Raw genomic sequence first — 17,885 nt, forward strand, 5'->3', positions numbered from 1 at the left:
TAAACTCTCTGCATCATTCAAAGACTGAGATTAACTCAAATTCAATTAATTAACAAATTAAACTGTTATTAAAGGATCGGTTCAGCAAAAAAATCTATTGAGCAAGATTGATCTCTGAGGCCACGCCCCTTTACATATTAGAAACTTGAAAAGCATTGCATATCCCACATGCTTGAGCTTGAGATTGGTAACAGTATTGGTGTTTCCAGTGTTTATTAGCATTAGCAAAATTAGCCTAGCATCTCCTGTTACATACTAAAAATGTTTTTAACTTATTCAATAAATCCTGGTTTAGAGATCAATCATGATCAGTCTGATTTTTTACTAAGCTGCTACTTAAACATTGTTTTTGAGAAGCTGTGTCTGATGTTCTTCTCTGTTCTGTGCAGAAGGAGAGTTTGGGTCAGGGCTCCTTCACTCACATCTACAGGGGCTGTAAAACGCACCACCGGGATGGAGAAACATACACCACCGAGGTCCTGCTGAAGGTTCTGGATGCAGAACATAAGAACAGCTGGGAGGTGTGTGATTACTTTTTCTCATTGCAGAATATGGCATCTAAGGATGTTTTCATGGGTTTGGTATATTTGGCTGTTTTTGGTTGTTTTGGAGCCTGGGAGTGATCCAGAGCACTGGTCTCTGGTTCTCCTGAAATTTTTGTGGACTCTTGAGTTCTGCCTGCATGGAGAAACATCTTCTCATACCTGAACACTGATCCTCACTGCTTAAGTATTCATAAAAGAAACATCAAATGGTCAGAACTTTAGCCATCCTACACTTAGAAAAGTGATGCATCGAATTGATGGAGTTCTTGTGTGTGTAAAAAAAAAACAAGCCCAGAATCAGTCCTGGGTGTGGACCCATTTATTCTGAAAACAGCCCAAAGTTACACTCTAAGAGACCTATTTGAGTGATCTTTAGATGAGCCATAAATCGTGCATCATGCAGCTTGATTTAGGAGGCATGTAAGTGTGTCTTTGCTATCGTAACGATGGGAAAAGTACAACTTGCGCAGCTTGAAATGTGCAAAAGGCATGTACTTATTCTCTCTAATCATGGGTGTGTATGGGGTGTGACATGCAATGAACATTCAGCGCTTCCCTTGCCATTCCCTTTAAGTGCCAGATATGCTCTGGTTTTGGCGGATTGCTATTTCAGGGGCGCAGCTACCTGGACTTGTCCAACGCGTCTCAGCAGAATGCAATGCTGTGTGTTCATGTGTGTGTAACAAGCGAGGATGTATGAGTGTTAAGGAGACACCTGTGTTGCCAATTTGACTGTTGAATTCTGCCTAGGTTCATTTCAGTCAGTGGTGCACCTGTGAACGGTCCATCGTCATATTAAGTTTGTTTAATGCATTATGTTTTTGAATGTACAGTAAAGGTTTTTCATAGCTTTGATGATATATATATATATATTTTCAGTCTTTCTTCGAAGCAGCCAGTCTGATGAGCCAGATTTCCCACAAGCATCTGCTGCTGGTGTATGGAGTGAGCGTCCACAAATCCAAAAGTATGTTGGACTCTCCTCAGTCGTTTCTTTTCATTTATATATTTTTTTTGTTTGTTTATTATCCAATTGTTGTTTTATTATATGAACAGGCTGGACCTCTTTGGTTTGAAGGTGTTTGGTCTGAAGGTGTTTGTTGATTAGTGACTTCAAAACTAGAGCAGAAAGGAGGCGTGGCCTTCAGCCACCCGTCAGAGCTCTCAGGAGTCTGGAGGACCCTCTTCAGCACTTCAGAGTGTCTGAGAGTGGTGACCCCTGTGTAAGGTCCAGTGTGCTGTGTTTGCAGACATCATGGTTCAGGAGTTCGTGAAGTATGGAGCTCTGGATCTGTACCTGAAGAGATCGTCAGTGTCGCTCAGCTGGAAACTGGACGTGGCCAAGCAGCTGGCCTCCACCCTCAACTTCCTGGTGAGGAGAAAGCTCACAAATGCATATTAATGAATTAATGAATTGCATGTACCATCCACAATCCATCCTTCCATCATTCTATACTGAAATTAAAATAGTACACTAAAAAAAATATGCTTTTTTGAAGTAAATTCAATTTCAGATCAATTTAAGTAACTTTAACTCAGTTTATGTACACAGAGTAAATAAGTGAACTGAACTTCAGTCAGTCCTTTCTTTTATTAAACTTTACTTAATTAATTTTTGCTGAATCAATCCTTTCTTTTAGTAAACTTAATTTCTGCCTACAATACTACCTAATTACAATTACTTAATTTATACAAAATTACTCAAATAATTTATGATACATAATATATTATAATTCCTGAAATTTAAATATTTTTGGTTAAAACACACATATTACACTGTCTCAACACATGGATGGCATGTAATACATTCTTTATACTAGTATACTAAAAAGAATGTATTACATGCCATCCATGTGTTGAGACAATGAGACTTGGTCTGTTTACAAAATAAATCTTTGAGATTGTGTAAATATTTGAATGTGTGTTTTAACTAAAATTATATATAATAATATTGTAGAAATTAAGTTATTGTAATTAGGTTATATTGTATATTGTAGTAAAGTTTACTAAAAGAAAGGATTGACTGAAGTTCAGTTCACTTATTTACTTTGTGTAACGTTTAACTCTTGAAACTGAGTTGAATTTACTTAAATTTACATGAAATTAAATTTACTTAAAAAAAGCAAATGCAGAAAGTTGCGATTTTTTTTTTTAAGTATGCATTAATAATTTTAATAATTGCATTAATAATTGCATTAATAATTTTACGCATTAATTTTTTCAGTGCAGTTTGATTATGAATCAAAGTATCCGGACTGATTCTCCTCTATAATATGGATATTACGATGTGTTTTCAGGAGGAGAAGAACATTGTGCACGGGAACATCTGCGCTAAGAACCTGCTGCTGGTTCGAGAAGGGGATGCAAACTCAGAAAACTCGCCCTTCATCAAGCTCAGTGACCCGGGCATCAGTGTGGCCATGCTGGGAAGAGAGGGTAATGATACAATGATACCTAATGATAAATAATGATAAATAAAAAATAATAAAAAAGACACTATATCTTCTGCATATCTATAGATTAATATGAATATGTGTGTGTGTGTGTGTGTGTGTGTTTGTGTGTGTACAGTGGTGTTAGACAGAATCCCCTGGGTGGCGCCGGAGGTGCTGGAAACGCTGGAGCTGGGTCAGCAGAGTGATAAGTGGAGTTTTGGGACGACGCTGTGGGAGCTGTTTAACGGTGGGGAGGTTCCTCTTCAGCGCCTCGACCCCAGACAGGTTATATACACTATAATCCCTATTCATAAACCCTATACATAAACCCTATACATAAACCCTATACATAAACCCTATATATAAACCCAGTACATAAACCCTATACATAAACCCTATATATAAACCCAGTACATAAACCCTATATATAAACGATATACATAAACCCTATACATAAACCCAATACATAAACCCTATACATAAACCCTATACATAAACCCTATATATAAACGATATACATAAACCCTATACATAAACCCAATACATAAACCCAATACATAAACCCTATACATAAACCCTATATATAAACGATATACATAAACCCTATACATAAACCCTATATATAAACGATATACATAAACCCTATACATAAACCCTATATATAAATGATATACATAAACCCTATACATAAACCCTATATATAAACGATATACATAAACCCTATACATAAACCCTATATATAAATGATATACATAAACCCTATACATAAACCCTATATATAAATGATATACATAAACCCTATACATAAACCCTATATATAAACGATATACATAAACCCAATACATAAACCCTATATATAAATGATATACATAAACCCTATATATAAATGATATACATAAACCCTATACATAAACCCTATATATAAATGATATACATAAACCCTATACATAAACCCTATATATAAACGATATACATAAACCCTATACATAAACCCTATATATAAACGATATACATAAACCCTATACATAAACCCTATATATAAATGATATACATAAACCCTATACATAAACCCTATATATAAACGATATACATAAACCCTATATATAAACAATATACATAAACCCTATACATAAACCCTAAACATAATCCATTTTATACACTACTTACAAATATATACTTTATAATACTACACACTTCATAACACAACACACCCGATACTAATTCAAACTTTATAACACTACACACTCATACGCACTTTATAACAGTAAACAGTCCGTAACACGACACACTCATACACTATAAACCTTATACATAAACCCTATACATAATCAATTTAAAACACTACACACTAATACACACTTTATAACACTACACACACTTACGCACTTTATAACACTACACAGTCCATAACACGACACACTCATACACTATAAACCTTATACATAAACCCTATACATAATCAATTTATAACACTACACACTAATACACACTTTATAACACTACACACACTTACGCACTTTATAACACTACACAGTCCATAACACGACACACTCATACACTATAAACCTTATACATAAACCCTATACATAATCAATTTATAACACTACACACTAATACACATTCTACAACACTACACACACTATAACACTACACACTCATCCAAACTCTATAACACTAGATACTAATTCAAACTTTATAACACTACACACTCAAACACACTTTATAACAATATACACCCATACACACACTATAACGCTCCATAACACTCTACAACACTACACACTCTATAGTACTCTATTACACTATAACACTACTCACTCTATAATACTCTATTACACTATAATACTACTCACTATATAATACTCTATAACACTCACCTTTTTATAACATTGCACACTCTATAACACTCTATAATGCTCTGTAACCCTTGATAACACTTTGTAACACTACACACTCTATAAGACTCTATAACACTGTAATGCTCTGTTACCCCTTATAAGTCTACATACTCTATAAGGCTCTGTAACACTATAATGCTCTATAAAACTACACATTTATACACACTCTATAACACTACACACTCTAAAATGCTCTGTAACACTCTATAATGCTCTATAACACTACACATTTATACACACTCTATAACTATCTATAAGAATGGACCCCATAAGCAGGCAGGCTATATGAATTGAATGGATGGATTTATTCTGGTGCAAACATAAGTTGGTTGATCAGTTTAACAGGTCGGTCAGTAATCTCTGATTGGCTGATCAGCGAGTGGTTGTGTGAGCAGTGTGTGTGATTGGCTGGTCAGTGAGTGGTTGTGTGAGCAGTGTGTGTCATTGGCTGATCAGCGAGCGGTTGTGTGAGCAGTGTGTGTGATTGGCTGATCAGCGAGTGGTTGTGTGAGCAGTATGTGTGATTGGTTGATCAGCGAGTGGTTGTGTGAGCAGTGTGTGTGATTGGCTGATCAGTGAGTGGTTGTGTGAGCAGTGTGTGTCATTGGCTGATCAGCGAGCGGTTGTGTGAGCAGTGTGTGTGATTGGCTGATCAGCGAGTGGTTGTGTGAGCAGTGTGTGTGATTGGTTGATCAGCGAGTGGTTGTGTGAGCAGTGTTTGTGATTGGCTGAGCAGCGAGTGGTTGTGTGAGCAGTGTGTGTGATTGGCTGATCAGTGAGCAGTGTGTGTGATTGGCTGGTTTGTCTGTGTTTAAGCAGAAGCTGCAGTTTTATGAGCGACGCTCTCAGCTGCCCTGCCTGGACTGGACTGAGCTAGCTGACCTCATAGCTCAGTGTATGGAGTACCAGCCTGAGCTCAGACCTTCATCCAGGAGCATCATCCGCCACCTCAACAGCCTCATCACCTCCGGTAAAACACACACAAACACACACACACACACACACACACACACACACACACAATTTGCTTGTGCAAATAAAGATATTAAAAAAAAGAAATTAAACTGACATAAAGTTCTGAATCCTGCAGATTACGAGATTCTGCATGCGTCAGGCACTCTGCCAGAGAGAGACAGTTTCTGGAGGGCACTGAGCATGCCCAGACAGCAGGAGCAGGACGTGTTTGAGGAGAGACACCTGCGCTTTATATCTCCTCTGGGCAAGGTGGGCACATATGCAATAGTCTGCATTCACCACTAGAGGGCAGCACCGTATTTAAAATAAACAATACTTACAGTGCATACACATAGTAGAAACATCTACTGTACCTTGTTCTTTTACTCACTGCCTGGCCAATTTATTGGAAACACATACTGTACCTTGTTCTTTTACTCACTGCCTGGCCAATTTATTGGAAACACCTACTGTACCTTGTTCTTTCTCTCACTGCCTGACCACTTCATTGGAAACACTTACTACATTGTGCTTCCACTCACTGGCCACTTTATTAGAAACACCTACTTTAACATAGGCTTCCACTCACTGGCCACTTTATTCTAAACACCCACTATAACCTGTGCTTCCACTCACTGTCCACTTTATTGGAAACACCTACTCTAACTTTAGCTTCCACTCACTGGCCACTTTACTGAAAAAACATGCTAACTATATTATGCTTTCATTCACTGGCCACTTTATTAGAAACACATACTACAACTTGTGCTTTTACTCAGTGGTCACTTTATTAGAAACACCTACTTAACACATTGTGCTTTCACTCACTGGCCACTTTATTAGAAACACCTATTATAACTTCTGCTTCTATTCACTGGCCACTTTATTAGAAACACCTACTGTACCTTGTTCTTCCACTCACAGGCCACTTTATTAGAAACACCTTCTGTACAGTAGCTGGCCACCACTAGAGGGCAGCACGGTATTTAAAATAAAATATACTTACACTGTACCTTGTTCTTTTACTCACTGCCTGGCCACTTTATTGGAAACACATACTGTACCTTGTTCTTTCTCTCACTGCATGGCCACTTTATTAGAAACACCTACTGTAGCCTGTTTTTTCATTCACTGCATGGCCACTTTATTGGAAACACATACTGTACCTTGTTCTTTCTCTCACTGCATGGCCACTTTATTAGAAACACCTACTGTAGCCTGTTTTTTCATTCACTGCATGGCCACTTTATTGGAAACACCTACTGTACCTTGTTCTTTCTTTCACTGCATGGCCTCTATTGGAAAGACCTTCTATACCTTGTGCTTCCGTGAAATGTGTGCTTCTTTTACCCTGATTTATCCTGATTTTAGTATTAAACTGTGCTTGCATGTGTGTGTATGTGTGCGTCTGTGTGTGTGTGTGTGTGTAGGGTAACTTTGGCACTGTGGAGCTGTGCCGTTATGATCCGCTGGGTGATAATACGGGCGAGTTGGTGGCTGTAAAACAGCTGCAGCCCAACAAGCAGACCAACATGAGTGACTTCCAGAAGGAGATCCAGACCATCAGCTCTCTGCACTGCGACTACATCGTCCAGTACCGAGGAATCTGCTACAGTGCAGGTCAGCTCCAAATACACCCACCTATACAACATTTAACATCCCCCTGTCTAAATAACATGTACCTACAGTCACCTGAAAAACAAATATCCACATATTTATATATGTCCAAAAAGATAAAGGTTAAACATAGAGCGTGCTAATTCTTTTTCATGTGACTGTATCTGACATACAAAAATATACGTATACACAGCTCTGGAAAAAAAATAAGAGATCACTTAAAAATGATGAGTTTATTTGATTTTACCAAATGGAAAACCTCTGGAATATAATCAAGAGGAAGCTGGATGATCACAAGCCATCAAAACAAGCTAAAAACTGCTTAAATGTGTGCACCAGGAGTAAAGGCATAAAGTTATCCAAAAGCAGTTATCCCAGTTTGAAAGTTTATATGTGCCCGAAAATGTTCAACGAATTCAAAATAGTTGAGTATTGTTTAGAAATATCCAATTTTATGTAAAACAGACTTAAATCATTTGAGTTCAAGCAATGTATGGGTTTACAGTGTACAGAACAATCCATAAGCAGTACTGTATTACTGTACTCATTGATACTATATTGATATGCAGTTCTTCCTTGTAAAAAAAAAACAGGGGTAAGAGTGCCTGAGGCTGGCGGACCCGAGGGTGAATATTTGAGGCATAACTTACATATCACCAGACCAGTTCTGCCTCTCTGTAAAATGTTGTGCAACATGATAGGATTCATTATTATGAAAGATAACATCTAGAGGACCGCGCACAAAGTGTGTGTCATGTGTTTATATCAGTACAGTTCATCTTATCATTATAGTGGTAAGAATGTATAAAGCTGGCAGCCCAAGTGTGAATAGACGTAAACATCAAGTCTTGTGACACACTGATGTCAGTAAACTTTTGCATTCTTCTTATGTGATGCTTTCCCAGCTTGTTTTAGTTTGTATTTGTTTTGGGGGTTTACTCCCTTCAGTCTCCTCTTTAAAATGCAGGTAAAATGCATGCTCTGTGGCAGGGGTCGGCAATAAGTGGACCCCAAGCATGAAACATCTGGCCTGTGTGATAGTTTGAACTATAATGAATATACATATACATATATAACCATTATGGTTCTCTGGTGAGCTTTAGTTTACATTCCTCCCCTGTCTCTCTGTTGTATTTACTGGTATTTTACTGGTAAATACCTGGAAATAAAAACTGAAATGTTAATATTTTGTCTCATATTAATCTTTTAATGTTAAACCCAAATGTTTTCAGTCTACAGCAGAAATAAAGAGATCAGTTGATTTGGGTGTAAATGAAGTAAAGTGAGTTGACTCCTCCCCCCGGCTGCAGGTCGTCTGAGTATGAGGCTGGTGATGGAGTATCTGCCGTACGGAAGTCTGATTGGGTATATGGAGAAGTGTAAAATCACTGTCAGCGCCAAGAGACTGCTGCTGTTCGCTTCTCAGATCTGTAAGGTATAAACTTGCACATGCCCCTATCTATATAAACCAAAAAATTGTAAGTACACTGTGAAATCCTGGAGACAGGTCAGTATTTAGCTTGTTGCATCTACTCAATACTTTATAAATAAATAAATAATTCAGGGAAGATGATTGTGCATGTGGACACTCTGTTGACACTTTACTCATTTGTGTGTGTTTAGGGGATGGAGTACCTGCAGAGTCTGCGCTACGTCCACCGTGACCTGGCTGCCCGGAACATCCTGGTAGCCAGCGACACGCTCGTGAAAATCGCAGATTTCGGCCTGACAAAGATCATCCCATACGATAAGGAATATTACCGGGTCTCGCAGTTTGGAGAAAGCCCCATCTTCTGGTGACTAAACCTTACTATGCTCTAGTTGTTTTTTAGTTGTATTTTAGTCAGATGGACTACTAAACTTCAACCTGAAAACTTGGGGGGTTCAACCAGCTGTTAGTTTGCTACAGTGGGTTGAGGCTCTTTGATCAGTCTCATCTTTTCAGTTGGCTCGTGGCATCCCCAACTCATACACAACTCATTCCCAACTCCCCAACTCATTCCCAACTACCCCACTCATCCACAACTCATTGCCAACTCCTCATCTCATCCCCAACTCTCCAACTCATCCCCAACTCCCCAACTCATCCCCAACTTATTCCCAACTCATTCCTAACTCCCCAACACATCCCCAACAACTCATCTCATCCCCAACTCATCCCCAGCTCATTCCGAACTCTCCAGCACATCCCCAACTACCCAACTCATTCCCAGCTACCTAACTCATCCCCAACTCCCCAACTTTTTCCCAACTCCCCAACTCATTCTTAACTCTCCAACTCATCCCAACTCCTCATTTCATACCCAACTTCCCAACTCATCCCCAATTCCCCAACTCACCCTGACTCCCCATTTCATCCCCAACTCCCTAACACATTCCCAACTACCCCACTCATCCACAACTCACCCCAACTCCCCATTTCATCCAAACTCTCCAACACATCCCCAACTACCCAACTCATCCCCAACTCACCCCAACTCCCCATTTCATCCCCAACTTCTCAACTCATTCCCAACTACCCCACTCATCCACAACTCCTTCCCAAATCTCCATCTCATCCCCAACTCTCCAACTCATCCCCAACCCCCAACTCATTCCCAACTTATCCCCGACTCATTCCCAACTTCCCAACACATCTGCAACTACTCATCTCATCCCCATCTCATTCACAACTTATCCCCAACTCATTCCCAACTCCCCAACACATCCTCAACTACTCATCTCATCCCCAACTTATCCCTAGGTCATTCCAAACTCTCCAACACAACCCCAAATCTCCAACTCATCCCCAACTACCCAACTCATCCCCTACTCCCCATTTCATCCCCAACTTCCCATTTCATCCCCAACTTCCCAATTCATTCCCAAATGCCCAACTCATTCCCAAATGCCCAACTCATTCCCAACTACCCAACTCATCCCCAACTCAACCCCAACTCATTCCCAACACATCCCCAACTCAATTCCAACTCCCCAACACATTCCCAACTCACCCCAACTCTGCAACACATCCTAGCCAAACGTATTAGATGGAACTCCATCATTCCAGAGAACACAAATCTACTGTGTAGGCTGTGTAGTCAAAGCCATTGAACCCAAAATTAAAGGTAACTAAATGGTTAAACTAGTGTTTTATGTTATAAAAACAATACTGAAAACAAAAGCTGTTTTTCCAGTGTTTACCCATTATTAGTTTATTACTGCAGGGTTTTAATGTTCTACCTGTGTTTGCTCCGCCTCCAGGTACGCGCCTGAATCCATTTCTGAGTATAAATTTTCCCACAAGTCGGACGTGTGGAGTTTTGGCATTGTTCTGCATGAGCTGTTCTCCTTCTGTGAAGTGAGCCGGAACCCCAAACGAGTACGTAAGAAAAAAAAGGCAAAAGTACACAAGCTTTAAAACTTATTTAATGGATGGTGTTTAAAAAGCTTTGAAATATACTTTAAATATAGTTTTAAAATACTTAAAAAAATAAAGGTCAATTAGAAAAATTGCCAAAAAGTATCCCAAGTCTAGTCGCTAAGACTATGGAAAATGTTATGATACTATAAGTGTTACCAGCCTCAGTATTTAGTTTTTTTTTTTACTCTTAAGTTACTACATGATTCCTTATGTGTAACTGTGTGTGTGTGTGTGTGTGTGTGTGTATGTGTATTTGTTTGTGTGTAGCTCTCCCTTCAGAGGATAGGCAGTGACATCCATGGCCCCATGATGGCGGTCCATCTGTTCAACGTCCTGAAGGAGCACTGGAGGCTGCCAGCACCGTCCCTCTGCCCACCAAAAGTAAACCACTAAACACACCTTATAAACCACCTGATATCACCTGAGTCACACACAGCATACAGCACTGTACCTCAATCCTGTCCTGCACATTTACTGACTGTCCTTTCACCCACCACACCTCATCCATGTAATCAGCTCAGTCACAGAACATTCTGAGTGAGAGGGTGTGTTTTAAAGCTGGGAATCCTCTAAAACAGGGGTGTCCAAACTTTTTTTGTTGGGGGCCAGAAGGAGAAATATATTTGAAGTCACGGGCCACAGACTCTGTAATAAAACTAATAATGAAATATACCACTTTAAATAATACATTTTTCTGATTATTTCATTTACACACCATTTTACTTGACTTATTATGTTTATCTATCTTTGACAGTGTTGTGTAAACTAAGATTTTTCAAATTGATGTTTAATTTCATGATGTCTCCTAATATTAAACTCCTTAATTACGGCAACTTTTAGACTCTTTGACCCGTTTTTCTGTGCTAAATCTTCGCACCCTCTCTGCTTTTAGACTCTTTAGCCCGCTTTCTGCGCTAGAAAAGCGCACCCTTTCCGCTTTTAGGCTCTTTGGCCCATTTTTCTGCACTACAACTGCGCACTCTCTCCGCTTTTAGACTCTTTGGCCCGTTTTTCTGTGCTAGAAATGCGCACTCTCTCTGCTTTTAGACTCTTTGGCCCGTTTTTCTGCGGTAGAAATGCGCACCCTCTCTGCTTTTAGACTCTTTGGCCCATTTTTTTGGTGCTAGAAATGCGCACTCTCTCTGCTTTTAGACTCTTTGGCCTGTTTTTTTGCGATAGAAATGTGCACCCTCTCCGCTTTTAGACTCTTTGGCCTGTTTTTCTGCGCTAGAACTGTGCACCCTCTCCGCTTTTAGACTCTTTGGCCTGTTTTTCTGCACTAGAACTGCGCACTCTCTCCGCTTTTAGACTCATTGGCCCGTTTCTGACAGCTAGCGTTCAGCGGGCCAACTTTCATTCTATTTCTAAAATACCTTAGGGCTTTAAAATGTGCAGAGCAGGGTGAAGCCAGGTCCGGGACTGAGAAACACTGATATACAAGATTTAAGGCCTTAAAGCAATAGTTTAGACAGCCCTCATCTCGAATGTAGTCTCAAAAGTTTGGTGCTATGGAGTTATATAATATAAAAAATGCTACTGTTCTATCAAGCAGTTCTAGAAAGTGTGGTCAGTTATGGGATACAGTCATGGTATGGTAATCTTTCAGTGAAGTTAAAATCTCAGCTCACGTATGTGGTCAAGACTGCTATGGAGATTAAGGGGAAAAAGAACATCTCCATCTTCCTCCATCTTTAAAACCCATTAATTTGATTAAACTTAAAACTTTTGTAACCAGCTACTTAATTCATTTTAAATTCATGTAATATAATTTCAAGTACAGTGAACTCTACAAATACATATACATATATGATATGATAGTATTTTATTTTTTTTTTATATCAATTGCTTTGCATAAAAATTCTATTTTGAATATGATGGTCAGGTGAATAAAAATTGTAGATTTGTATTTAGTCTTCTTTTTTATTTTATTCAACTATTTTTCTAAATACTCATAATCCAAGCAGCTAATCATAATAGGTCACCCGGGGGGAATCACTACACACTGATGGTGAGTGTCTGTCAGAAACTGTTGAACACACCCAATATGCAAATAGATTGTGACAGAAGCCAATGGAAAAGAAGCTGCCAATGGAAACAGATTGAACTCAGTTATTATAAGTTGGTTCAACTCAAAGATCTCAGTTTAAAAGTATACGTGCTCACAGATGTTCAGTTAACTCAAAATAGTTGAGTAATATTTAGAAATATATATTTTATATATAGTTCAAACAACTTCTGGGTTTACAGTGTGTGCTTTACCATAAATACCAACTCCTCCCCTCGGGTAGAAGTTATAGGATGACTAGATGCCAGCTAAAAAGTTATAGGAATTATTTTGTTCCAATTTTTTTAAACCTTAAATCTTAAATAATAAGGTATAGGATCTGTGAAACACAGCTCATGGTTGTGTTTAAGAAAATGTGCAATATTTACATGGACTAGGATACGAAAACAGAGAAGACGGACGTGAACGCAGACAATCATTTATTAAACAAACAAGATAAACTACATCAAAACAGAAAGCAAACACGGATAGAGAAACGTAAAAACAATCAAAGAAGACAAAGCAAACTAAACTACAAAGACAAGGCTAGTCTTTGTGGATCGATTAAACAAAACTAAAAAAAACAAGAAACAGTAGAACTGAAACCAGACTAGGAGCTTAAAAAACACACACACACACACTGGGAATACACAAAGCAAACAAAGAATTAGAATAAAAATAGTATGGATACAAAAAATCCAAATACACAAACCAGGCATGAAGGCGAACAAAAGACTCGACTAGTGGCACTGAAACAAAGGGGCTTACCGTATTTTTTTTACACTAAAAGGTGCACTTAAAAACCTTACCTGTTTGAATTTTACCAGTATTGTTGTAATAAGTAGTTAAGCCACTCTGCTGAAGTGCAGCGCTATACTGAATTTTCAGTTTAGTTCTCCAGCAGTATTAGCGTTAGCCGCTAACCTCGCTAAGTGCCAGCTCTTTTTTTCCATTTAGAGGTGAGTATTATCGACCTGTAGCCCTGCTGCGAACTATTACCCAGCAGTGAGACCTGCTGAATTAGAAGGAAAACATGGCGACCCCCCTATTTCTTACTAGTGTCACATAATGCACCTTATAATCCATCTCATGTACTTTACCATGAATACCAACTCCTCCTCCTCGGGTAGAAGGTACAGGTGACTAGATGCCAGCTGAATAGATATAGGAACTCTTTTGTTCCAGTTTCTATTAATCTTAAATCTTAAATAATAAGGAATAGGGTCTGTTCAACACTGCTCATTGTTGTGTTTGAAAAAATGTGCAATATAGACAAGGTCTAGATTTGTCTAATGCAGTTGTCATGTACGAAAAAGGAGAAGACGTCTGTAAAGGTAGATAATTATTTATTAAACCTATCAACCTTTAGCCTGCTGCTAACTAGCACTGATGAAGCAGCATTAGCATTAACTGTCCCAAGCGCTAGCTCTTTTGCTATTCAGAGGAGTATTATCGACCTCTAACTGGCTGCTTACCCCAGCTAGCACTTCTGGAGCAGCATTAGCATTAGCTGCTTACCATGCTAAGCGCTAGCTCTTTTGCCATTCAGAGGTGAGTATTGTCAGCCTGTACCCTGCTGCTAGCCCGGGCTAGCACTGCTGGAGCAACATCAGCAATTAGCTGGCAAAACCTACTGATTTAGAAGAAGAAAAAAACATGGCGACAGCCCTGTTCCTTTTTAGTGTCGCAAAATGCTTTATGTTGTTTATGTAAATAGACTATAAAATAGACATTTATTGATTTTGCACCTTATAATCTCATATATAATATATAAGCTATAAACACAATGAGGGTAAAAAACACCTAGCATGTTCTCAGTCACATTCACAACGCAGCCGATTGTCTATGCGAACACATGGGCAAACAGCAAGTATGTTTCTACCCTAAAAGTCCTAAAAGTACAGTCATATGAAAAAGTTTGGGCACCCCTATTAATCTTAATCATTTTTAGTTCTAAATGTTTGGGTGTTTGAAACAGCCATTTCAGTTTGATATATCTAATAACTGATGGACACAGTAATATTTCAGGATTGAAATGAGGTTTATTGTACTAACAGAAAATGTGCAATACGCATTAAACCAAAATTTGACCGGTGCAAAAGTATGGGCACCGTTATTATTTTATTGGTTTGAATACTCCTAACTACTTTTTACTGACTTACTGAAGCACAAAATTGGTTTGGTGTCCTCATTGAGCTTTGAACTTCATAGCCAGGTGTATCCAATCATGAGAAAAGGTATTTAAGGTGGCCAATTGCAAGTTGTTCTCCTATTTAAATCTCCTCTGAAGAGTGGCATCATGGGCTCATTTCAATCCTGAAATATTACTGTGTCCATCAGTTATTAGATATATCAAACTGAAATGGCTGTTGCAAACACCCAAATATTTAGAACTAAAAATGATTAAGATTAATAGGGGTGCCCAAACTTTTTCATATGACTGTAGATAAAGAGAGCCAAGTTAAACAAATGAGGAAAAAAAATTATAATGGTGAATTTTTTTATTGAGGAAAATTATCCAGTATTTCAAATTTGTGATTGGCAAAGTATGTGAACCTCTAGGATTAGGATAGGTGTTTTTTAGTTAATTTAATGACAAGCAGGTGTGAGTGGGCGGAGGCTGTTTTATTGAAAGAATACAATCCAGAGTAAGACTGATTACAGTCTACATATGGAGGAATTTCACGACCATTGTGTTCCTCCCCAGGAGTTTTTGACTAACAAAGATCACAAGATCACACTTCAAGAGCAAGGTGTGTAATAGTGGGCGAGGTCACAAAGGACCTATCTTTGAAACGTGGTGGTGGGAGTATCATGGTTTGGACAGATTGCCATCATTGATGGAACCGGAGTTCTAAAATGTATTAGAAATTCTAAAGGATGGTGAAGGTGGGTCATGCTCAGAGCTCTCAAGTTTCGAAGTTTGGTGGGAGTTAGATTGGGGGGCGGGGGGGGGGGGGTGGAGGTGGTGGGTGCACGCAGTTCTTCTTCAGTTGTTGAGTACATTGAGTACACTACAATATACAACTGATGGATTCGCAAGCGTGAGAAATGCCATGTGTGGCGTGTGAGCGTGTGAACTCGCTAAGGTGCGTGTGTCACACGCTCAAAGCGTGAAACTTGAGAACACTGGTTATGCAGCAAGACAATGACCCTAAGCACACAAGATGTTCTACCAGGTCAATGTCTTAAGTGATATAAAGTGTAGTTTTAAAAATACAATAATAATAAAAAAAGGTTTATTGCAATTGTCTTAGACCATAGATCATTCAAATGAAAAAGATATGATGACTGGCTTACATCCAACTGTTAATGTACAGCCTGTATAGAGTAGAAGATTGAGATTCTTTTCTTACAGTTTTCAGTGTTCAAAGTCTAATACACTCTTCTTACCTGTTGCTCAGGTGTACAGTATGATGATGCAGTGCTGGGCCTTCACCAGTGAGGACAGGCCCACCTTTTCCGATCTACAGCGCCTGATTGAGAACTGCCTCCAGGACGAGAGGGAAGGAGTGAAAGGATAAACGAATGACAGGATTTTGGATAAATAAAGTGCTGCGTGATCTGTATAATATAAATCATATCATCTAGTTAAGATCCAAACCTTGTTTTTCTTTCTTACTTTTTGACTTCAAACAGGTCAGACAGATGTTTCTTAGATTGTATGAGAATTTCATGATGAAGGGACCAATAGAAATGTTTTTACACTGCCATGCCAAAAGTCATGGTACAGGCAATAGTATCATGTCATGTGACTTTTTCCAGGTCCCATAGAAAGTAAAAAAAGAACACTGCACTGACTTGTCTGTTCAAACGGACAGTTCTAGCCAGACACCGCTGGTCACCATCACTGCCCTCTGAGCTGTCCACTGTCCCATGATTTTTGGCATGTTAGGGATGCTGTCACGTCCTTGCCCTGTTCCCTGTTTTCTCCCGTCTGTGCTCGTCTTTCTCTGTGTTTGTTTACCTTTTCCCTTCGTGCATGTTTCTTCACGTGCCTCTTTTCTGTGTTCATTTGTAGCTCCGCCCCCTCGTTACCTGCCTTCAGGTGTTCTTTTTCTGTTTCCTGTCCCCTTCTGTGTGTATAAATAGTTCTCTTCGTTCCTGTCTCACTTGTCCGTGGTTGTACGTCAGTCAGGTTATGTGTTACGTTGTTTTTTCTAGTCTCCATGTATTCAGTGTTTCTTTGTTTCTTGAGTTACTAGTCGTTTATTTTGTGTTCTTTTAATAAATTCTCGCATTTGCGTCCGCACTTCACGTCTCCATGTCTCGATCCTGCTTCGTAACCTGACAGATGCATTGATTTCCATTGACAAAAAAGAATGTTTTTACCTGTTTCTGTAAAGCTGCTGTTTTGATATTATTTGTTGTTTTTGTTTTTTTTAACTGTGTGTGTGTACGTTTGTGTGTGAGTAAGTGGACATCATTTTTATTTTAGCATGAACAGAGTATTTTCTCGCTTTAAGCTTTACTCCAGTTATTATACTGTACTGATTTTATAATAAAAATAAACCTGTTTTTTAAACTTGCAGAGCTGTAGTGTTTGAATCCAAAGTTTTGTGCATTACTGGGCAGTTAAAGTCATTTAGAGAGGGGAAAATAAATATAAGTAAAGTATATATTTTTTAAATACTTTTAAAACAAAAGAAATGTTCTTAATGTACTGCAATTGTTTGAGATACATGTTGATTAAGCAATAGAACACAAGAGGGAGTTTGTTATCACGAATAACATCACGGCTGTGATTCGGTCGTAGATCATCACAGCCGTGATGTTATTCGCGATAACACACGACCTTGAGTGTTCTATTGCTTTTATACAACAGTTTCTTTTTAACAAAATGAATAAAGAAAATAAATCAAAGAACTTAAGAAATTCATTTAATATGGACTGTGCCTTCCGCCAAAAAGTAGTTCCACAACAACTGTCACAGAACTGAAACTTAACTACAAAACGGTGTATGGTTCATACAGAATAACACCACGGACG

The 17,885-nt window shown here is 38.7% G+C and overlaps 1 protein-coding gene across 6 annotated transcripts in view; it reads left to right on the top strand.

Annotated features, from left to right (window-relative positions):
* jak3 (Janus kinase 3 (a protein tyrosine kinase, leukocyte)) overlaps positions 1 to 17,427 on the top strand; it is a 35,126-nt gene extending 17,699 nt beyond the window's left edge. For all 6 annotated transcript variants that reach the window (XM_022670842.2, XM_022670843.2, XM_022670841.2 and 3 more), the window contains 13 exons: positions 390 to 521; positions 1,425 to 1,512; positions 1,796 to 1,917; positions 2,843 to 2,981; positions 3,117 to 3,265; positions 5,698 to 5,848; positions 5,969 to 6,102; positions 7,263 to 7,452; positions 8,760 to 8,884; positions 9,073 to 9,245; positions 10,693 to 10,810; positions 11,120 to 11,233; positions 16,301 to 17,427. In XM_022670842.2, coding sequence (XP_022526563.2) covers positions 390 to 521; positions 1,425 to 1,512; positions 1,796 to 1,917; positions 2,843 to 2,981; positions 3,117 to 3,265; positions 5,698 to 5,848; positions 5,969 to 6,102; positions 7,263 to 7,452; positions 8,760 to 8,884; positions 9,073 to 9,245; positions 10,693 to 10,810; positions 11,120 to 11,233; positions 16,301 to 16,420 — 1,755 coding nt within the window. In that variant the 3' untranslated portion in view covers positions 16,421 to 17,427. The remainder of the gene's footprint in view (positions 1 to 389; positions 522 to 1,424; positions 1,513 to 1,795; positions 1,918 to 2,842; positions 2,982 to 3,116; positions 3,266 to 5,697; positions 5,849 to 5,968; positions 6,103 to 7,262; positions 7,453 to 8,759; positions 8,885 to 9,072; positions 9,246 to 10,692; positions 10,811 to 11,119; positions 11,234 to 16,300) is intronic.
* The last annotated feature ends 458 nt before the right edge of the window (positions 17,428 to 17,885 follow it).

The sequence above is a fragment of the Astyanax mexicanus genome, chromosome 12 (genome assembly GCF_023375975.1).
Source record: "Astyanax mexicanus isolate ESR-SI-001 chromosome 12, AstMex3_surface, whole genome shotgun sequence".
Classification (NCBI taxonomy): Eukaryota; Metazoa; Chordata; class Actinopteri; order Characiformes; family Acestrorhamphidae; genus Astyanax; species Astyanax mexicanus.